Raw genomic sequence first — 23,064 nt, 5'->3', positions numbered from 1 at the left:
AATGAGCAAGAACTGTCTTAGAATTTGAAAATGGAAACCTTTAAACGGTATTTTATTTTAACAAAATGTGTTTTTCCCCCTCCCAAGGTCTATTACCCAAATTTGGGGTGGATGTGCATTGATGCCACCGATCCAGAGAAGGGGAACTGGCTGCGCTATGTGAATTGGGCTTGCTCGGGAGAAGAGCAAAATTTATTTCCACTGGAAATCAACAGGGCCATTTACTATAAAACTTTAAAGGTAAGAGTGTTAGAATTAGCCTGCCGGTAGTTACTCGGCATGCGTTTCTGCAAACGCTGTCCTCAGTCGTGACCGTCGGGAGTGAATTTGAAGACCTTGAAAGGGTTCTATTTGAAAGTGGTTCATCAAAACAGTGAAAGGTCTATGTTTTAAATATGCAGTTGCCACTGCTTCGTGTGAGGAAGGGCACTAAAGCAGGACGATCGTGTTGAGTAATTACGTACGGCGTCTTTATAGGTACTGATGAGTTAAGCATGTGGCAGCTGCTTCCCTCCTCTTAAGATACAGATGCATTGGGCACTGTCTGACTGGCCAGTTTATCTAACTGTAAGAAACTCTCAATAGCTCTGGTGGTTCTGTGTTAACTGAAAACACATTCTTAGTCTTCAGTATAGTGTAGCTTTGGATTAGCTTTTCTTTTCCCTAAATTTTATTCAGAATGGAAATTACACAGAACATGTTTCTTACTTCTGCCAGATTTTTATTTGGAGACATTAATTGTTGAGGAAAATCAACAAGTAATGTAAAGAAGAGGAAAATCATGTTTTAGAGTTTGTGGTGAGGTCAGAGGTCACTGAGTACATTCAGGGAAGTTAGAATTAGGAAGCGTTGTTATACCTGCAACAAGCAAGCCCACATCTGTCTCCCTCGTTTTCATGTTCTCCTGGAAGGCAAATCTGCACTCATCCTGCAGGGAAATGTTCTCTCAGGCAGAGTCTTGAGGCTCTAAAGATAGATGATTGTTGCTTTTTGCTTTTTGGAATAGGTATGTTTGCCAAAGTTGCTGTAAGGCAGATTTTTCCTTATTCACTTACTTCCATTAAAAATGTCAAAGACTGGGGGACAGTCCATGAAAAAAATTATCTCCATGTAGGTGAAAACTCTTGATGAACAAACATTTAAGATGATGGTCAGCTTTGTAGCATGCTGAGTTTTGCCTGTGTGTAGCACTAGGACTTTTGGAAGTTAGCTTACAGCTGTTTAACTTCCCTTTGTATTTTTCCCTGTCATCTTTAGGCAGTTGGATTGCCCTTTACCTCATATAAACCCACGTCCTTGCTTTCAATTCCTGTAGGAAATATTTTTTTTTGTGGTACTTCTTCATTTAAAACTTCTATAACCTTCTTCCTGCTGGATTGTAATAGCATGATTTTCTGGTAGGCATTACTGTACAATTTTGTTACACTGGAGTTTGAAATTGGATTCAAAATTTGATTCAATAATTCATTCTGTTCTCAAATTAATTTAAAGTGAGAGTTACATCTGGTTGAATCAGTGAGGCAGAATTCTGGTGGAGATGAAGTACCAGCGAGGGGATGCATATGAGACAACTGAGGGAGTAGGAATGAGGTTCCAGGGCAGAGGAAGCCCAGGGAGATACTGGGGCACTTGGCAGTTCTTTCATCAGACCTCAAGTTATGATGTGTTCATCTCTGATAGCAAAGCCGAGAACCATTGAGAAGCAAGAGAGAATAGTGTTTGGGAGTGAACTCTGGAGCCAGACCCCTGGATTAAATCCTGGCTTGCTGTGTGACCCAAGGCAAGTCATTGTGATTTTACTAGCTGTGTAAATTTAGGCAAGTCACTTTCCTGTGCCTCAGTTTCCTTATTTGTAAGATACAGATAATTATAGTGTCGACCTCATATGGTTATCATGGGTGATTGTGGGTAGATTTCTAGCACCTAATAAGTGCTACATAAATGATAGCTGTTATTTTTGACAAGGCAGTGTAGTGTCATGGTTAGGATTGGGGACTCTGGAGCAGACTGCCTTGTGAGCAAATTTTGGCTTCGAGATGTGTGACCATGAGAAGTTACTTACACCCTCTGTCTTAGTTTTCTCATCTGTAAAAATGGAGGTAATAGTAAAAATTAATAATACAGTTGTGAAAATTAAACAAACCAATATGTGTAAGATTCTGTGAAGAGTTCCTAGTCTAACCTAAGTACTCAAAGTGTTAACTAGCTATACTACTACTGTTATTTTTACCTTTCTTTGTTGGAAGTAACATAGCTCTGATCTTTGCAGACCTCCCCCAATCCTGACCTTTGATGTTTGCTCAAGTATGCATAAGGCCTTTCAGATTCCTTACTTGTGATTATATTCTTCTCGATTAAGCTTTCTGTGGGTTAGGTTTTGTAAATAAATTACATGTGATGTTCTGTATCACCTTCTCACCTGTAATCTAGGTAATCACCTGGTTTTGTTTGTAATATGATTAAAAACTGTTTTAAATTCCTGAAGGTTAATTGTTAGCTTGCTCTCCATTCATTCATCTATTTATTAGTTCAGCAAATAGTGAGTGTCTACTGTGTACCAGGTATTCTCCTGTAGTAGTGAACAGAACAGACAAGGTCTCTGGTCTCATGGAGCTTCCATTTTATGGGGGAGGTGGCAGATAAAAAACAAGTGAACAAGTAAACAAAATAATTTCAGATAGTGATAAGTGCACTGAAGACAATAAAATGTGATAGATTGTCTAGGTAGGGGGAGGGCTGCTGTAGCTCTGGTAGGTCAGGGAAGACAAGACATGGGGACACCTCTTCCCTTCCCCCACTGGCATGGGAAGGAGCCAGCCACTCGAAGATCTCTGCTGGAAGAGCAGTTCAGGAAGCAAAGGTATTGAAGTGGGAATAAGCTAGATTTTTGGGGGTTTTTTGTTTGTTTCTTTTTTTTTTTTAAAGGAATAGAACAAAGGCTGGTTTGGGTAGAGCGAGGAGAGGCGGTGAATGGGGCTGGTAAGGTGGGCAGGGGCCAGATCGGGGGGCCTACTGGCCTGTAGGGAAACATATGAGTTTTAGTCTTCAGTTCACCCATTTGAGAATTGAAGCTGTCTGACCCGTGACTTTTAAAAGATCATGCTGGGGGATAGATGGTAGGTGGGTAAGCGTGGAGTGCTTTGTGTGTTCTCATAATTCTGGAGTATTCCTCTTAATTTGACCTAGTGTCAGGAATATTTGTGGCAACCCTTGCCTGTACCTAATTGGTCTGGTAAAATTTCAGGTTTATATTTACTGATATTTAGAGAAGAGAGTGTGCTTCATTCTATAAGCCTGTCAGAACCCAAAGGAAGAGTTTAAAGTCTTCCTGTTGTTGTTTTTTGTTAAATATCAAAATATATTTAAAAAAAGGTTGTTTGGACTTTTGACTTTATTTTTTTAAATGTGGGTTTGTATTTCCTGTGTTTAAGGACATAAATTTTCTTTTCTTCTGAAATTTGACTTACAAAATCTTAAATGCGCTAAGCAGTGCAGAAGAAAAAACTACAGTACAGAAGAAGCAAGCAATCGTTCATTTTAAAAGATGTATTATTTTCCTCTTCTTCATAAAGCCCTGTTATTTGTGTAGCTGTTTTAATAGAAAGTTGGGAAGTACATAGCTCAATAATGTCATGATCATCTCAGTTGCTAACAATTTTGAAGGTTGTTCAGTAGCTAACAAATCAGGTTGCTCTTAATCTAGCTATTCAGTTCATTAACAACCATTTAGAAATTGTATATTAGATTTGAGGTAAAAACAGATACTGGGGTGTTTTGTGGTTTTTGCAAGAACAAAATCGGACCCTCCTAAGTAGAGAGTCTGTGCTGATATTTAACTTCACCCAGTTGCTGGTACAGTTAGTCCTCTGCACAAGGTTGGAGTGGCATGAATGTAGATGCTTAGGCTGAGTCGGGGATCAATCTCGAAGATGTCCAGTAGGTTCTTCTAGCCAGTGTTTTGGTTATGCTGTTTGGTTTAGGAAGAAATGGGGAATATATTTTCCCTCACTCCTTTTCATGTTCTTTTTTACTTTTGTTTTATTTAAGACTTTACATATCTCTGCGGACCCTAATCATTTCAAGTATTATATGATAACACCATTTCATAAATATGTGACTTGTAACAAAAACATAGAGAAGAAGCATACTATATATACATTTGGAGCTAGAAATAGTTTACTTAAATAAAGAAGCTCATTCCTTCAACAAAAACAGGTTAGCTCATAAGAGTGCCAAAAGGCATCTGTAATGGCTATTTTAACTCATTAAGATTTTATACATTAGATTAAGTTTTTTTGTTTTAGGTGTAACTGATTCAAGAAGGGAAATAATACATTGGTTTAAAGATTTAAAAAATGGCAGGTTTTAGCCATCCTTGGAGGAACAAAGGAAACAGTGGCTTGTTCTTTTATCTTAAAGAATTTAGAATATTTTAAAATTTGGACTATATAAACATTGAGTTCTGCAGAGAATGAAACAAAATAATATTTACTTTCAAAGACTTTATCTAGACTAGAAGGTATGTTGAAGTGACTATGTTGTTTCTAAATGGACATCTTAGATGGAATTCCTCCTGCCCCTAAAACAAGGGTATCCTCTTCCATAACTATAGTGCAGTGATCAAAATCAAGAAGCTCACACTGGCACAGTGTTTTATAAGCTAATCTATACTTTATTCAAATTTTGTCAGTTCCAATCATGTCCTTTTAGGCAAAGAAAACTCCATTGAATTCAGTTGTGATGTCCCATCAGTCTCCTTAGTTTGTATAGCACCTCAGTCTTTGTCTTTTATAACATTTCAGTTTTGAGAGAATTGATCAGTAATTTTTGTAGAATGTCCCACAGTTTGGCCTTCTCTTAAGTTTTATCTTGATTGAATTACATTTATGCATTTTCAGCAGAAGTGATGCTTCACTTCATCTCCAGAAGTGATGCTGTGTTCTTTTCTGTGCATCATATCAGGAGGCATATGATGTTGACTTGTCTTATAAAGGTCCTGTTTTTCTCTTTGTCATTAATAAATGTTTTATGGGGAGATATTTCGAGACCATGCAAATATTTTGTTATTCCTCAAACTTTAATCTACTAGTTTTAGCATCCATTGGTGATTCTTGCCTGAATCAATTATTAATCTGTGATGATTGTCTAGTTGTGATTTTTCTAATTCCATTATTTCTTTTTCATTGATTAGTTGGGATCTACTATAGGAAGAGCTCTCCTTATTTATTTACCTGTCCGTTCATTCATTCATTTCTTCATTCATTCATATCAGTATGGACTCATGGATTTTTATTTTATTCACTGGGTTTTAGGTGGAATTTTACTTGTGTTCATAGTCTTGGAACTTTTTGAACAGATGAGTCATTGTGAGAGAAACCAATAAGCCATTTCCTTCAGTGTTACTTAGGAGTGTAATCTTTCCACTCAGTATATTTTTTCTTCACGATCTTGTTCTCTAGGTATAATCAGCATGGTGGTGGTGTACATGACTGTTAAGAATTCATGTTTTAGGAGCATGACACGTGAGGTATTTTTAGGCATTTCTTTCTAAATTTAAAAGTTGTCTTGTAGACTCGAGGTGTAGTACAGAGGGCAAGGCAGTGAATTCTCCAAGGACCGGAGCAGGTTGGCAGCAGCGCAGAGACAATACACTGCCAGGACGCTCGGGTCCTCAGCACCGCCTCTTCTTTTAGCATTTCCGTGATATAATTAGCGGTGCATTATAAATGTGCACTGGCATGTAGGTCTTATCGTGCTTAACTTGCTCTTGGACTCTGAAACCTGCGCTGATAATTAGCTTTCATCACGTCTTCCAAACTGCCAGGGTGTTTTAAATTATGCTTTAATTTTCTCATCAGCTTAGGTTTCGTGGACATTGTGGTTCCGTGGCATATTTTTCCTTCTGCGTGGTTAGTTGTGAGGCTTCCAACAGTAAGATTACGGAACATATGGCAGTTTTAAGTTTAAAGCGATCCTATCAGATCCCGACATCCACCGGACGGACTCCGGGGAGGAGGCGGCCGGGAAGTGAGGTCCTCCCTCCAGCAGAGGGTCCCTTCCCGCGTCGTCCGGCCCGCGGCCGCCGAGGCGGAGGAGCTCTTCCTGCCGGGCTGGCCTCGGGCGGCCCGGCTGGGAGCGCCGCCCGCCTGCCCCGCCCCGCCCCGCCAACAACCTTCGCTCTGATTGGCTCGGCGCCTGTCTCTTCTCTCCCCGCAGCCAATCGCGCCGGGCGAGGAGCTCCTGGTCTGGTACAATGGGGAAGACAACCCCGAGATAGCAGCTGCGATTGAGGAAGAGCGAGCCAGCGCCCGGAGCAAGCGGAGCTCCCCGAAAAGCAGGAAAGGTAGGAGCCCGCTGCCGCCCCTGCTCCCCGCGGCTGCCCGGCCCGGGCCGAATCGGGGCTCGGGCAGCACCCGCAGCTCACAGTGACCTTTTCCGGACCCGGTGCCAAGCCTCCCCCGCGCCCCCCCCCCCCCCCCGGTGCAGTTCCCCCCCTCCCCCCCGGCGCTGCTGAATCACGGCGCCGGACGCCGCGCTCGAGCTCTTTTCTAACTTGGGGTGGAGGAGCCGGGCGCGGAAAAGTGAGTGGACGCGCACCGCGAGGGGCCCGAGGCCAGTTGTCACTTACCTTGTCCACAGCGCAGGTCTCTGGACTTGCGGGTGGGAGCGGCGGTCGGTCTCTCCAGAGCCGTACACTGCACGCCCGGTATATTCTTAGTTTTTTGTGCTGTTCGCCAGCAACGCGTCATAAAATGTGTTCCGAGAGTGACATTTCCAGCTCCACAGATTCGGCGGCCTCGTGTCCATCCGCCCGGACTGTGCGGGAGGGCCGGACGCGCTGCGGCCGATGCACTGGCCTCCCGGGGCAGGGAGAGCCGGCCGGGCCGTACACTGCCGCTACGCCCGGGCCGGGCCCTGCCATCCGGCCGCCCCACTCCTCCCCGGGCCGGGCCCTGGGCCACTCCACGCCACTCAAGACTGCGCTGCACACGATTGCAACACTCGCGGCTGGCGAAGGTTTCAGCGCAGACCTTTTTGAAATTAGGCCATTAACAAAATGGAAGTTGAACGGTGTGCTGTTACTTTTGACTCAACTCCAACAGTTTTATTTTGTTTAATAATGTTTTCAAACAAAAGGTGAAGTGTAGTCACACTTACAGAAGGCAGGGGATAATTTCTGGGAGGAAGATAGTTTGGTTGGATATATCATATTTCCAGCTGACATTCTCCACGTTGTTTGTTTGTTTTGTTTTTTTTCTTTTAATGAAGAATTTCAATATTAATCAGTGAATCTTTCGTAGAGCCCTGTTTGAATATATGCCAAGGCGAGGGGTATGGTAGTTTCTTACTAATATAAATCTCCTTTTTTTTTTTTTTTTTTTGCCCGCCCTAAGTCTTAAATAAATGTTTGTAGCCATCTGAACTTGAGTCCAGCCTTTACTTAGAACACTGCAAAGTGAATTGTGGCAGTCATACTGTAAATAAAATCATAATGTAAACTTGACTTTGGAAAAATGTAAAAGTAACATTTAAAAATGTAGGCGAGAAGTTAAAAAAGTCTATTCTGACTTTTCCATTACATATTCTTTGTATTTTACGGTATAATCAATAACCCATCCAAGGGAGTTTGTTAGGCCTTTTACTGAATACATGTTCGCTGTTTATCTAACTCGATTTCGTCAGTTTTAGGTCATTAAATGCTTTGATCATGAATCAGATGATCAGGGTCTAGAAAATTGCCAGGTGTTTTTTGTTTGTTTGCTTTTGTTGTTGTTTACTGTTTTGAGGTTTGAGATTTTTGTTGCTGTTAGGCTTAGCGCATAATTGTTTGCAAACTCTTCACATAATTCAAATTGTTCCTTTATTTAGTGTTCACTTTGTGTATAACTAATGTCACCAGCCTTTCTAGGTAAGCTGTGATTTGCAGGGGCCGGAGTTTGGAGGGCAGCGAATCTTTACTCTGTTACTAAGCATAACTAACTCATGTAAATTTAAATATAGTCATAGGTTAATAGGTTAATAGCAACTTCATCCTAATGCTTTTCTCTGTTCAGCGTACTTTGCTGTGCATGTTTAGAACATTTCATAGATTTTTATTTATTCCTTAATTTTGTTTTTTTATTTGAATGTGGGGGAAAAACTGAAAATAAGTTTTATTAGTGGTACATGAACTTACACATCTTCATTTTTATACCTGCCCATATTGCTGGGTTTTTGCATTGAGTTAAGTAGTTCATATTTCTTATTATCCTGTTATTTATAACTACTCCGAGCTGTGTATAACCGACTGAATCTTAAGTTTTAGTTAAAATACTTATGTGAGGCTGCCTCTCGGAACTTAACAGTCTGTTTTGAATAGCTTACTGGTAAGGAGCTGTGTTTGCTCTTTATGATCTAAAGTTTAAATAGTCAAACCTTTTTTGTTTTTAAATTACTCTGTGAAAGCTAATTTATAGCTTACAAAGACCTGAAATGGAGAACTTTTTATGTTAACTTGGTTCTATTTAGGTCTTATGTGTGACCTCAGACATTTAAATACCTTTTCAGGCAGTGATGTCAGAGAATAAATCAACATAAATTTCATTCAGTAGCAATATTAACTTAGTATTTCTGAAAGCCAGATGTTGAAGACATGCAGCTGACAGGTAGATTGACAGTGGACCTAACTTCATTTTGGTTAGGAGGCAGGCAGAGAGAAACAAAGGGCTGAATTCTTCATAGTTCTGGGCCTCTGATCCTTTGCATGACAGCTGCTGTGCCTACAGCTGTGCATTGCATGTGGTGCCTTTCAGAATTCATCAGATCGCTGGTGGATCATGCGGCGTGTTCTGGGCAGTGGAAAGCCCTGATTCCTTTGCATACAATGTGGCCCCTCCTCTTCTCTCTCCCTCTCTGTCTCTGTCTCTCTGCCTCTGTCTGTCTCTCAGTCATTCATTGAACTAATGTTTGTTAAGCCCCTGCCATGTGCCAGGCGCTCTGCTAGGTCGTACAGGACAATGGTGAGCAAAAAAGCAGCAGTAACTTTTCTCCTGGCGCCTGTAGTCTAGTGGGGGAGACAAACATTAAATCAGGAAGTTACTGATCGGGGCCTAGATGGTTGGCATGGAACAGGCCCTCAATAAATAATTTGTTGATTGGCAAACAAAGACTCATGCAAACCTGCAATGAAGGAAGAGAACACAGTGCTGTGAGAACACAGTTCATATTGTCTCTGACCAGGGAGCATGCGGTTTTGCCAGTGGCCAAAGGTGTTCATATGTTAGGCATTTTGAACTAGAATTCTGGATTCTCACCTTTGTAATTCAGCCTAACTTCTTACATGTCTGAGCAGCCCCTGTAATGAGATTGAGCGTGAGAAGTTCCTTGGATGGGACAGATTAAACTTTCCAGGTGGAGAGGAAGGGAGGGTTTTCAGTGTCGGGTTTTCAATATTTCACTGAAATATTCGTATTTAATCCACGGGAAGATTGTGATCTGAACATAGAAAGGCCAAATTTAGAAGTATTTATCGTCTTGATTTCTGTTGAATTTGTTTGTTAGCAGTAAATGACTGTTGGCAAATGTTCTTTTAAAATATAGACTATAATAGAATGTTGTTGCCCTGCTCTCTTTTGGCTACATAAGAACCTTACCCAGAGTTCTTTTTACTCTAAAGCAGCAGCAGTGTCTTGATGCACATGGGCTTAGTGGAAGGAATGAAAAACGTGGGACTCTCGGGCTTTTACCAGGTGTATGGCTGGGCAAATCATGTCACTTTTAATGGGGGTGCAGTTTCCATATCCTTAAAAGTAGGTGTCATAACATGGAATGGTCCTTGTGCTGTATACCCAACCTCACTGGGTTGCTGTCAGGAGCAGGAGAGATAATAATAAGGAACATCTCTGTGCAGCATGTGGGTCCGTGGTACCTGTAAGTGCCACTGACAGAATGTGGCTGATGGTTGGCTACCTATGTGATTCTTGCAGAGGAGCTACTGAGCTTGTGAGTCAGTTAATCAGTCAGTATTTATGGAGCACTTGTATTAGCGCTAAGGAAGCAGTGGGTCCTCCCTCTCCCTTCCCGTGGCGGGGCCTCACCGTAGGCTGCTTCTCTCTTACTTTAGGCCTACTTCTAACCTGTTGACTTTCCTGTCTATAGCAAATTAGAAGGAGGAAATTAGAAGAGTTATTTGTAGCAGCAAGTAGTTTTATAGCTAATAGCCAGACAGTTAAGAAGACAAAGTTTGTAACAAAAACAGTAACGAGCTATAAAGAGCACAGTGCCGTGAGATCCCTTAACAGGTTCACATAATCTTTTCTAAAAGCTGTAAATAGTCCCTGAGATCAACTAGTTTTTAGTATTTATCTAAGGTGACTTTTAGTCACCACAGAACAGTTAAATTATAACCAGTTTAAAAAGGAAATAGTTCATGTTTCCATAATTAAAATTGTTCACATAAAAAACCTGGAGATATCCACCACCCATCCCCTCGCCTTGTTATTTAACAAGTATATTCTGTGTCAGACACTATGTTAGGTGCTGGAAGCTACAGCAGAGAACTAACATAACCCAGGTCCCTGCTTTCATGGAATTTACATTCTGGAGAATGAGGGGACAACCAACCAACAGATGAACAAGACAAATCTTATAATGTTAATAAAGTGTGTGTGTGTTGCAGGTGGTTACGTATGGTGTGACTGTGGACGGGTAGCCAGGGATAGCCTTTCAGAGGCTGTGACTTGACTGACACAGGGGTGGGCCCTGTCAAGTTCTCGGGGCTGAGAGCTCCAGGAAGAAGGACCGGATTGGGTGTTCTTTTAGCAGTGTTGGTTATTTATTGCTGGGGTGGTGTATAGGGAGAGCCACCTAGAACCCCACATGAGTCTTTCTGTTTGAAACTCAGTTGTGCAAATGGACATACTGGCCCCTTTCCCACCAGCACTGCACTCAGTGGCAGGATTGGTAGGGGAGATTAGAGAGATGAGTAAAACATCCGGGGAGGAGTTTATCGTCTGTTTTATTGCAGCTCAGTGTGGGTCAGGTTTACTAGGTGTTCTAGTTGATGTGTGTACAGGCTCTAGAATAGGGAAGGGGTTGGCAGGAGCCCTCTGGGAGAGGAGGTGATGCTACTTTGTTGTCGAAAAGCAGAGCACAGTGGGGAGGATGCCTGTGAAGAACATTGAGGAGGGGAAGAAAGAAAGATTTGGGGAAGGAAACTCACGGGGACATGAGAGGTCACAGGACATTGCTGGACAACAAGTAGAAACAGAGATGCGGCAAGAGGCTCTGATGGAGACGTGGAGCCTTGTGGGCTGTGTGGCGCTGCAGCCAGACGGAGCAGTGAGCCCTGAGTAGTGCTGAGTGGTACTGAGCAGTCTCGTGGGCATTCCCATTTAGCCAGATGAGGAAATGGACACGTAGCAAGGGTGGATAACTTGTCCAAGCTCTGTCTGCCAATGAGTGTCAAGAGTCAGAGCTTGAGCCCAGGTTTTGCATGCCTTTTCTTCTTCATAATACTCTGCTTTCTGTCTACTTTTGCCTGTGGTGGACAACAGCAGAAGTGATAGCACTGGTTCCATTTAAAGTTAACATTAGAGAATACATTTAACAAAAGCGAACAGGTGGGCTTCAGTGGAGTTTGCTGTCTTGACCTTACCCAGTAGCCGACAGCTCTTTTCGAGGTTCCTTGGCCAAAGCTGAAGAGTGGAGGCCTGGCTGGATGACAGAGGCCTAGCCATGGTGCCTGAGGATGATTGCAGATGGGCCCTGAGCTTTCTGGGTGCCTGGTGGGCAGGTCCTGTGCCCACTTACAGGGCGCTCATCCCTAGTTCTTGTTGGCAAGTGTTGGAGCAGGGCTTGGGGCAGTTGCAGGTGGCTACGATCCTGTGGAGATAGGGCCCCAGCGTTAGATGTTACATGGCTTGTGAGCTTGTCGCCTTGGGCCCAAGTGAGCAGTGTCCTAGTCGGTCCCCAGTGGAGCTCTCGCTGCCACTAGTTTAGTGATGCCTTTGCTGAACATTGGGTGACCTGTCTCTGAGGGTTTCCTGCCTGGTTGATCCTGCTGTTTTTCTGGTCTGTTTTTAAAAGCTCAGTGCAGCTTTAATGTTTTTGCAACAGTAAGAATCTAGGCATTTTTTTGATTTCTAATTCTACTTCTACTGCTACTGAATTGCTCTAAATTTAGGTAAATAAGTTGGTTGATTTTTTTTTTTTTTTTTTCTGTACATGGGCCTCTCACTGCTGTGGCCTCTCCCGTTGCGGAGCACAGGCTCCGGACACGCAGGCTCAGCGGCCATGGCTCACGGGCCCAGCCGCTCTGGGGCCTGTGGGATATTCCCGGACCAGGGCACGAACCCGTGTCCCCTGCATCGGCAGGCGGACTCTCAACCACTGCGCCACCAGGGAAGCCCGGTTGATATTTTTGTGCCTTTGATTCTTGCTGTATATAACCTTGTTCATAGGGAAATTTATGGATTAACTACAGGTTTTCAAAGCATTTTGCAGAGTTTCAACTGTATTTTAGTGGATGAATTGGCAAAATTCTTAATATATACCATAATGGAGTGTGTTAGGAAATACGCTGTGCTCTAAGGTTGTTATCCTGGTTCTCCTGTCCATGTGGAAACTGGAAGGTGAGACTTGCCTCATACAGAAAAAAAGGGTTAATTATTAAGTTTCCTAAAAGGTAAAAGGACCTTGAATGTAGGGAGTTCAAAATTGTTGATTTTTAAAAATCCAATTGTAATTTGAAAGTAAAAAAAAAAATTTGCTGTGCTTTGCCTAGATAAAAATACTGGGTTCTTTTTCTACATTATGAATTCATTATTGTTTTTAAAACTTATCGAGTTTTTCCTTTTCTTAGACAGTTTTACATTTCTGTTTACAGAGCTGTTACAGTATTGGGTTGGCCAAAAAGTTCGTTGGGTTTTTGCTGTAAGATGGCTCTAGTAAGTGCTTAGTTGTCTTTAACTTCACTTGAAACGGTTTTGTTAGATTGCATTGTGACAGCTGTCATTATCAGCATGCATTTAAAACGAATCTTATCAAAATTGGTGATTCCCCCCCCCCCCCACCCCCGTACGTGCGGGCCTCTCACTGTTGTGGCCTCTCCCATTGCGGAGCACAGGCTCTGGACGCCGGACACGCAGGCTCAGCGGCCATGGCTCACGGGCCCAGCCCCTCCGCGGCATGTGGGATCTTCCCGGACCGGGGCACGAACCCGTGTCCCCTGCATCAGCAGGCGGACTCTCAACCTCTGCGCCACCAGGGAAGCCCAAAATTGGTGAATTTCTGTGTAGCCATTTTAATATTGAAGATGGAAGAAAAACGGCAACATTTTCGGCGTATTATGCTTTATTATTTCAAGAAAGGTAAAAAAGCAGCCTAAATGCAAAAAAAACCCAAAAGATTCGTGCAGTGTATGGAGAAGGTGCTGTGACTGATCAGATGTGTCAAAAGTGGTTTGTGGAGTTTTGTGCTGGAGATTTCGCGTTGGACGATGCTCCACGGTCACTAGACCAGTTGAAGTTGATAGCGATCAAATCAAAACATTAATTGAGAAGAATCAATGTTATACCATGTGAGAAATAGCCGACATACTGAAAATATCCAAATCAAGCGCTGAAAATCATTGGCACCATCTTGGTTATGTTAATCACTTTGATGTTTGGGTTCCATGTAAGTTAAGCGAAAAAACCTTCTTGATTGTATTTCTGCATGTGATTCCCTACTAAAACATAACGAAAACGTTGCATTTTTAAAACAAATTGTGACTGGCAGTGAAAAGTGGATACTGTACCATAATGTGGAACGGAAGAGATTGTGGGGCAAGTGAAATGCACCACCACCAACGGCACCAAAGGCCAGTCTTCATCCAAAGAAGTTTTTGTATATGGTGGGATTGGAAAGGAGTTCTGTATTATGAGCTCCTTCTGGAAAGCCAAACGGGTAATTCCGGCAAGTACTGCTCCCAGTTAGACCAACTGAAAGCAGCACTTGGCAAAAAGCATCCAGAATTAGTCAACAGAAAATGCATAATCTCCCATCAGGATAATGCAATGCGTCTTTCTTTGATGACCAGAGAAAAAAGCTTGGCTGGGAAGTTCTGATTTCTCTGTCATATTCACCAGACATTGCACCTTCGGATTTCCATTTATTTTGGTCTTTACAAAATTCTCTTAATGGAAAAAATTTTCTTTTCCCTAGAAAACTCTAAAAGGCACCTGGAACAGTTCTTTGCTCAAAAAGATAAAAAGTTTTGGGAAGTTGGAATTATGAAGTTGCCTGAAAAATGGCAGAGGGTAGTGGAACAGAACAGTGAATACGTTGCTCAATAAAGTTCTTGGTGAAAATGAAAAATGTGTCTTTTATTTTTACTCAAAAACCGAAGGAACTTTTTGGCCAACCCAATACATGAACTTCCATGTTCACAGTAGAACTACAGAGAGGAGAGTGTATCTACTTTTACATTTGAAGTTGCCTCTGAAGAACTGAGGAATTGGATAAATACCCCAAGGATACCTTCAAGCTGGTTAAAAATTAATAGACATTTCCTAACCGTTAAAGGTTGTGTGGGGAACTGGGAGTTGCAGCTTCAGACAGGCTCACACGGTGCTCCTGTTGGCATTCATGTTATCTGCTCATACTCTGCGTGCCGCCAAGGACAGTTGCTTTTATTAATGTTAATAGCTTGGTCGACATAGTTTAGGAAGTTGAATGACTTGGAGAAGCAGGAGTTATTTGAAAACATTACTGTTGTTTCTCAAAGTGAAGAAGATAAATGTGGAAAGCAACCGTTTTTCTTTATTACTGCTCAGATTAAACCAGTGTCAGACATTACAAGAGTTCTTGGCTGAATTCATTCATTACAGTGTACTTTGATAGGGACACATCTCATGATTTGACACTTACACGCACATCATGTCGTCAAGTGATGAACCGCTTTCTGTTGATGGTGACAATGACAGCAGTTACTCGTTTCTTTAGCACGTCTGTCTTGTGCCTAGCGCTGTGCTTGGTGCTCCGTGTACATCATTGCTAATCCTCCCAATAGCCCTGCAAAGTAGGGAATCATTTTCCTCCTGTGTGGATGAGGTCACTGATGTTTGAGGGGTTCCATGGTTTGCCCAGGTTCGCCCAGCTACTAAATTGTTCAGCTCCGCCTTGCCTAAATCTAGTTTTTGTTTATAATGTTTCTAAGCAGGACACTTACACTGAATAAGTTGCAGTGTTTTATAAGGCTTTGCTAATTAGCCAAGATGAATTTTCACTACTCACTTTAGAATTGCCCACTTTAATCCTAAATAATAAGGCAGTGTGATTAAGTGAAATCTTTGGTATTGGAAAGCTAAGTTATGGTGAAAACTAATGCCTTGAGTTATTTTTGCTTTGGGGTTTATGGATTAAACAGATTTATTGTATTCCTTTGAGCACCTCAAACAGCTTTTAAAAAAAATAACAGATTAAATTTTTATCCCTTTCCAGCCCTTGTCTATTAAGTGTTTTGGTTTTTTTTAATGACATATTTGTTGGTTTGAGCTTCTTATAAATATTTCATTTCTCTTAAGTTGTGTATTATTTTTGAAATCCGTTTGGAAACCACAGGAACCGAGTGAGACATTGCCTTGGCCTAACTCCCTCAGCAGTGTGGATGGCAGAGGGATTGTGTCTAGGATTGTGGAATTCTTCCATTTTGTTTTATTGATGATTTCAAGAAGCCACTGATGTTTAGTGTCCTCTTCTGCACTAGTGTTCTTTTGTTGAGAATGACTGACTCTTCCACTGAGTAAAATATAACTTTAAAAGTTTTGTTAAGCTGAATGTTATAGATCATGAACGTGTTTTAATTAACATACACTCTAAAAATTAAATCTAGAAACTGATTTTAAGTGTAATTCTGATTTGTTTGTGGTAGAATTGAGTAAAATCATGCTTATTAATTTCCTTCACTCTCATGATGTGACACCAACAAAAGATAGCGATCTTGTTTGTTTTGTCAAAATGTTTATGGGGGCGTGGCTTTTTATTTTTTACCTTTTCCTTTAAGAATTCATGAACTGTTTGAAGCAGTAGCTTCTTAAGAGGTTTTGTTTGCTGATAAAGCTGTTCCTATTCTAGCATCTTGGCTCATTCTGGAGGAAAAGCAAGAAAGGAAATAAGAATGAGAAAGGAGTTGCCCTAACCTGTTTGTGTGCACTCCTGAATTCTCCTCATGTGGGGCAGGGGTGATTCTTAATTGTGTTTATCCCACAATAGAGTCTTTAGAATATGCGTGCATGTATAAAACTTAAAACTTCTTGGATTTGTAACAAAATGTAATATGGCTTTTTCCACCTGAAACTTTTACTGAGAGTTCTTTATTCAGTTGTTCCTTAAAGGTTTAGTAAGTCCTTAACACCCTTACCCACACTGTAGGCCGGACGGAACTGCTGCTTAGTAATCTGTGCTTTCATTTTTCAAATTTCTGAAGCATTTTTCTTTCTGTTCTGTTTAAATTTTCTCTAAAAATTAAGGGGAAGTAACTTTGTTTAAAAGGTTAAAACTTGGCACATATATTGAGAAAAAGTCCTGAGGGATTATGGGTAAGAGACTAGAAAATCCTCAGCATTCTGAAGCACTTATTGTAGCTATTTATTTCCTCTTCTCATTTTTGTGGTCATGACTCTGAAATTTAAAAATATTTTTGATAGAAGTTTTCATTATATGATGGTGTAGTTATTTTAATTGTTATATAGTAAATTTAATATACTTTAATATTACAAAGAATATTTGAATAGCTTCAGAGGTAAGAGATTTATTTTAATGATAAAATAATGATATTGTATGTGTGTGTATATAAAAATACCAGTTTCTAAGATAAGATTATGACGTCTGAAATCCTTGCTATTTTGATACTTTAAGAACTTTAAATTTTATATGTTCTTATTAGTTTAATCAGTATCTGAATGACCAAAACCTAATCTCACCCTTAATGAAAGAGCTGTATGTTACCCGTTATGTGGAGCTGCAGAGGATTATCTTTGCTTTGGTTAAAAAGAAAAGCAGTAAATAATACTTAGACTAAAATTCATCTTCCCCCTTATTTCTAGTAAAGCTACAGTGATAAACAATCTTTTCCTCTTGTACTTATAATCCTACCTCTTGGTGCAGTCTTTTGTAGGTTTCCTGAGCCACCACATGCCACAAAAATGAGGGCAAACTGGTTTGTTCACCCGTGTTTAGAACCCCCAAACAGAATTATGTGTGGTGTTTGAAGTTGAGGGACAGTTTAGAATGGGCAACACTGAAATTTCTGTGCCTTCTGTTATTTTTCTACCATTTGGTTTCTTAGGTTCAGTTTTCCATCTCTTGCCAGTTTGAGGTATAGAATATGCCTTTCTAGTTCTGTTGGGTGTATTTTTGTTTTTAAGCTATGAGGTTTTCAGAACCTGTTTTCCTGTGAAGTAAAGCAGAAAGTCTCAGGTCCCTGTGAGGAATGGGAGGTCACTGCGCTCCACCTCCTGCCTTGGTCCCTTCGCTGTGAAGATGTTAGTGCCGGCATCAGTGGAAACCCATGTGCATTTCGACCAGATTTATGCTGCCGGCAGCACAGTGGTCGTTAGTTGCAGTTTTGATCTTTGTCGGTTTACACATATGGATTGTAATTTTTGTAGGATTAACACTGGAGTTGAAATTACAGTTTCCCCTCTCACTGTCATCCAGACAGATAAAAAGGAATAATTACCAGTAGTCTCAATCTCGGTTGGATTTTTGAACGAGGGGTTTAAGATTGCAGATTTGCTTGCTTTTAGGAGTTTTATTAGTTGCTAAATATATTATTCAGGAAGTATCTCTTCCTTGCTAGGTGTGATCATAGGAGTATTCGATAGCAAGATCAGATTTGAGTGTTAAGCTTAATAACATCTATTTGTGGTTTTGATTCCATCAAAATTATAAATTCAGGAATTGGCTGGAAAATAAATTACTGTCTGTATGCTAAAGCAAATTAAATTCATGGTTGAATCAGAGCGTGGAAAGTATTGACTCAAGAAAAAGTGACCCTTAACTAACACTATTTCTGACCCCTTTCAGTTTTAGAGAGGTGGAGTCTTCTAAATCTCATGGGCAATTGTCAGAAAGTACATGGAATTGGTAAACTTTGTTTTCATAGTAAATGACTGTTATGTTCCCCTCCAACTTCTTTCTGTGTTAAAGCACATTAAGTATGTTGCTCAGGCTTCACTGTTGCTTCTGTATTAAATACAACTGGATCAGTACTTTGCAAATGATACCTTGTTTAAACGAGCCTGATGTGTGTATGTTGAGGGGAGGAGAGAAGGGAAAAATTGCTGAGCCAGCTAAACCTTTGAGTGCTGGGAGATGTACGATGTGTGGATTTATTGTGGCATGCTAGAACAGAGCCTTGGAGTTACAAGGCCAGATCTAAATCCTAGCTCCACCAGCTACCAGCATGTGACTTTGGGTGGATTACTCTACACGTTCTGATCTTCAGTTTACCTGTCTGTGAGATGAGGGTAACACCTACAGTGTAGGGTTGCCTTGAACATTAAGCGAGAGCCTCACAGGAGCATGTGTGGCACACCGACCTTGGTCCACTTCATTGTAATTGGTGGCCACCGGCAGAATTAGCTCTGTGGTAACTCTGCCTGTTCTTTGGCCTATCGTGGCACTTCTGGATTTAAAAAAAAAAAACAGAAATGAACAGTTTCAATATCTTCTTTAAAAAATCCATATATTTTGCTTTGGCAACATGGAATGAATTAAGTATAGATTACAAATTAGGTGAGAGTAAAGAGCCTCTTTGGATCTGTAACTAGATACACATTGGGACACTAGAGAATTCCTCAGTTGCTGGAGATCTGCTTCTATCTTAAAAGCTGTCTTGTTTCACTAGTTACCCCAACTAGGACACCTGTGATCACACAGGTTGGTGGATTAGAGAACTCTTGGAATTTGATTTATTGCATAGGCAGAAGTAAACGTCTCACTATTTGCTTGCTGCCCAAATGAAGGGCTTACTGTCTTCCTGTTTCTCTGTCTTACCTTTATGTGATCCAAATCACTCGTGACTCTACTGTTACAACGAAATTTTATGCAGGTGAGATTTTGGATGAATTTTGGATACATTTTCTTAGATAGTAAACTATCAGACATCCTTGAAGGTAACTGTGTGGGAGCTATTTCAGTGCTGTTTATGACAGATTAGGAAATCTTGACATTTTACATCTTTGTGGATATGAATTCAGGGCAAAACTAAAGTGTGAAAGAGCCATTCTCTTCGGAGAAGTTACTATTTAAGTTGACAATGTCAGTTTTATTTATTATGTATTGTACTTATTAAATGTCCTGATTATCTGTGCAGTATTTTTATTGAGCAGTCTGAGGAGTCGGGGTTCTTTTTCAGGGTCACACAGGAGTACTCCTGTCAAGATGCATATTTACATGAACTCACAACTTGACTTCATAGTAACACAGGTATCCTTGAGCCCCAGATGTTGTGTTTACGGCTCTTCGTGACTGTGTGGGGAGAGGAGCCTTAGGTGCTATCTGATTTTCAAAGAGGTCTAAGATTCCTTCCCGAAAGGATTAGGAACCAGTAAAGTGAACTAGTATGCTTAACTTAAATAAGAACAGAGTGTTCTTTAGAAGCTGTAAAATCAGTGGATTACAGACTTTAAAAATTGACGTATACTCGCAACTTCCGCTGTTAGAGCATTTATATATATTAATAGAGGTGTTAGTGAGTGTTTGACATAATTCTCTCTTATCTCAATTAAACGTCTGTCCTCATTGGACTTGTACATTTCTGTAATGATATCTGGGTGGGATCCTGTGTATCGATGTAGAACAAATGAGTAAAAGAAACGGATGAATTCGGATTTGTTAGGGAAGCAGAATGTTATTGTCTTCATAAGAAGGAACATATGCTGACAATTTAGACTTGTAGGCGTGGGATTTCTGTAATTTGTTTAGTAGAATCTACTGTGCGTAATCCGTACAATTGATTCCATTTATCGAGTCTGTCAGCCACTGTGCAAAGTTAGTTCTTTGTGCACGTTATCTCATGTTCCCTTCCCTAGGACAGTATCAGGTAGTTATCACCAGTATGTATCATAGTTAGTTCCCCTCTGCTCTGAACAAGATTACTTCTCCTTAATCATGTCTTGGCCCATGGCTGCACAATATAATTTCAGTTCTGTGAATTTCCGTTTTGTGGGCTATTGTCGTTTGGGGACCTATTTTATTCAGAATGCCACCCCAACACCAGGGAGGGAGAGCGGGGAGAGCCCAGTCCGAGTCTCACTTTAGTTGGGGTCAGCTCTTTGCAGGGAAGATGTGTGACCTTGGTGACACAGGAACGTTTGGGGGCAGGTGAAGTGAGTGACTGGATTGAGAGTGAGACCCCTTCTCCCGGCGTGGACACTGGCCTAGGAGGCAGCTGTGCTTCAAATCCTCATCCTTTCGCGAGCTCTTCCTCCTGGACTTCTTTGTTGCCTGAGGGCGTTATTTTACCTCTACACTGGCAAAAGAGAGAAGCAGCATCAACTCGGGACCCTGTGGGATAATCCTTGGAGAGCACCGAGTAAGATTTAGTGTTTCTAAAAGGCTGTGATCTCAGTGCCGGAGCCTGCTAGCAGAGCTGGAGCCCCGTGGCTGTGGGCTGTAGCTTGTAGCTTGGTTACTAGCAATTCCCTGAGCCTCCTCACTGTACCTGGCTGGATGGTTATTTACGTCACCCCACCCCCAGTCTCTCTCTCCCTCTCCCTCTCTCTCTCTCTCCCTCTCCCTCCCTCTCTCTCTCTCTCTCTCTCTCTCTCTCTCCCCCCTCCCCCCCCACTCTCCCCCCTTCCTCCCTCTCTCTCTGCCATCCCCATCCTTCCTGCCAGCTTCCTCCCTCCTTCATTCCCTTCTTTATATTTTTAATGAAATACACATTTTCTGGAACATTTTTTCCACTCAAGATTTGCTTCTTGTTGACATTAGTAGGGCCTTTTTTGCAAAGGGGATTGCTTTTCACAAAGTTAGACATATAATTTCCATTTAAAATATCTTTGGGGCAGACATCTTTGTAGTAATATGTATGTGTTCCCTTATAGCTCTTAACAAAGTGCCTTGTAGGTAATAAGCACCCAAGAAAATGATCAGAATACTTCTACTTCACTGTTATTCCAGAAACTTCACAAAGTACGTAGCGGAAAATTTTTTTATCTAGCAAGAATAATGAGCTTGGGGTAAATTTTCATAGTAGTCTGATAAAGGCTAATACATGTGAGGATGAGATGAGTTGTTAAATAGGCTAGTAGGATTTTGTTTTTAGGTGGAGGTCTGTAAGAGAAAAAATCTGGAATTGAATTTATATGTAACTTGTGGTTTTAGAAATAATTGCTTTGTGAAGAGAATACAATACATTTTAGTTCCTTCTCTGCTTCTTGAATCTGAAAGACAACCTCCGCAGTTTTGAGTTAGTCAGAGGGGTGAATTTGTGCTACCCCGGCTACATGCCTAAGCCCTGGAGAGCTCCAGCCTCTTTTCCGATGGGAGCAGAGATGTGTCATTTCATACGCTCTGATAGAGGCGCATCTGCAGGCGTGAAAGGGGCTGGAGGACAGTTGAGGTCTTGAACAGAAGGGAATGAGCTCATTTAGCGATAGTGATGAAGAATCTTAAAAATTATACTGGAATAAAAGCGTCTCATTTCATGGTAGATCCCAGTGATTTGGTAGTGTAGTAGCTATAAATTCTTTTGTGTTTATAAATGAATTGCTTAAACCTCTTCCAAAATGTGTCATATTCAAATGCCATTGCCAAATTTTTACATTTTAGGAGAAGCAAAATAAAAGCTAGTGAACAAGACTCTCATGGTGATCAGAGTTGACTGCCAAGACATTGACCCTCAGCTTATACCTGGGAGGTACTCAGGGTGATTGTTTAAGTTAGATTTTTGACTTAAATAATTATGGGTATGGTAACCAAGTACATTGAAACAAGAAAAAGAATAGGGGGTGTGTGGCTTTTCAAAAGGAGGAGACAAATCAATTTTTTGTTTGAAGTAATGTGGTGCGTGGCAAAGAGAATTGAAGGATATATACCAAAAGGCTCACAGTGGTAATGTGAATGCTTAAGCAGTTAGGGCTATTTAATAATGTCTGTTATGAATACAGTTGACCCTGAACAACATGGGTTTGAACTACAGGGTTCCCCTTATATGCGGATGGTTTTCAGTAATGAATAGTGCAGTACTCAGTGATCTGAGGTTGGTTGAATCCGAGGATGCAGAAACCCAGCTAGGGAGGAGCCGCGTATACGGGGGGCTGACTACAAGTCATACAGAAATTTTCAGCTTTGTAGAGGGTCAATGTCCTGAACCCCCCTGGGCTGTTCAAGGGTCAAATGTATTTTAAACCCCAAATGTCACTGTATCTCTGTTGTGGATTTGGTGTTCCTGGGGAGAGTGCATTCTGGACACTGCTGCGGGGTACAGGTAGGAGATGGAAAAGAGAAACACTTCAATACTTTTTTTTTTTTTTTTTGCGGTACGCGGGCCTCTCACTGTTATGGCCTCTACCATTGCGGAGCACAGGCTCCGGATGCGCAGGCTCAGCGGCCATGGCTCACGGGCCCAGCCACTCTGCGGCATGTGGGATCTTCCCGGACCGAGGCACGAACCCGCGTCCCCTGCATCGGCAGGCGGACTCTCAACCACTGCGCCACCAGGGATGCCCCACTTCAGTACTTTTTGCTGTGCAGGCAAAGTGGAAAGTTGAGGCCTTTTCCACACTGTACTGATGTAAAATTGCATACGTTAATCTCAGCCAAAAGAAACATTTTCTCTTGTCTCATTAATTTTGCTTTTGTAGGTATTTCTTTTTAAAAAATCATTTATTTTTTGCAGCATGTAACCAAATGTTCATCTAGAAAAATTAGAAAATACAAACAGATGGAGAAACAGGTATCCTACCCTCATCAATAATCTTGTCTCCAGGAGCCACCTGCCAACATCTTAATGCAGATCCTTTTGGTTTACATCTGTGGATAAATTTTAGCCTGATTTTATTAATTGGTGTTATGGCTTGACCATTGTTCCTG

At 41.4% G+C, this 23,064-nt stretch overlaps 1 protein-coding gene across 10 annotated transcripts in view; it reads left to right on the top strand.

Annotated features, from left to right (window-relative positions):
• Positions 1 to 23,064, top strand: part of PRDM2 (PR/SET domain 2) — a 117,562-nt gene that overhangs the window by 42,875 nt on the left and 51,623 nt on the right. For 8 of the 10 annotated variants that reach the window (XM_030877922.2, XM_060310971.1, XM_060310929.1 and 5 more), the window contains 2 exons: positions 88 to 240; positions 6,217 to 6,343. In XM_030877922.2, coding sequence (XP_030733782.2) covers positions 88 to 240; positions 6,217 to 6,343 — 280 coding nt within the window. Of the gene's footprint in view, positions 1 to 87; positions 241 to 6,216; positions 6,344 to 23,064 lie in introns of those variants that run through there. The other 2 variants (XM_030877931.2, XM_070045961.1) reach the window with 2 other exon arrangements.

The sequence above is a fragment of the Globicephala melas genome, chromosome 1 (genome assembly GCF_963455315.2).
Source record: "Globicephala melas chromosome 1, mGloMel1.2, whole genome shotgun sequence".
Taxonomy (NCBI): Eukaryota; Metazoa; Chordata; class Mammalia; order Artiodactyla; family Delphinidae; genus Globicephala; species Globicephala melas.
Note: the sequence above shows the minus strand (reverse complement) of the source record. Positions and strands in the feature narration are given on the sequence as shown.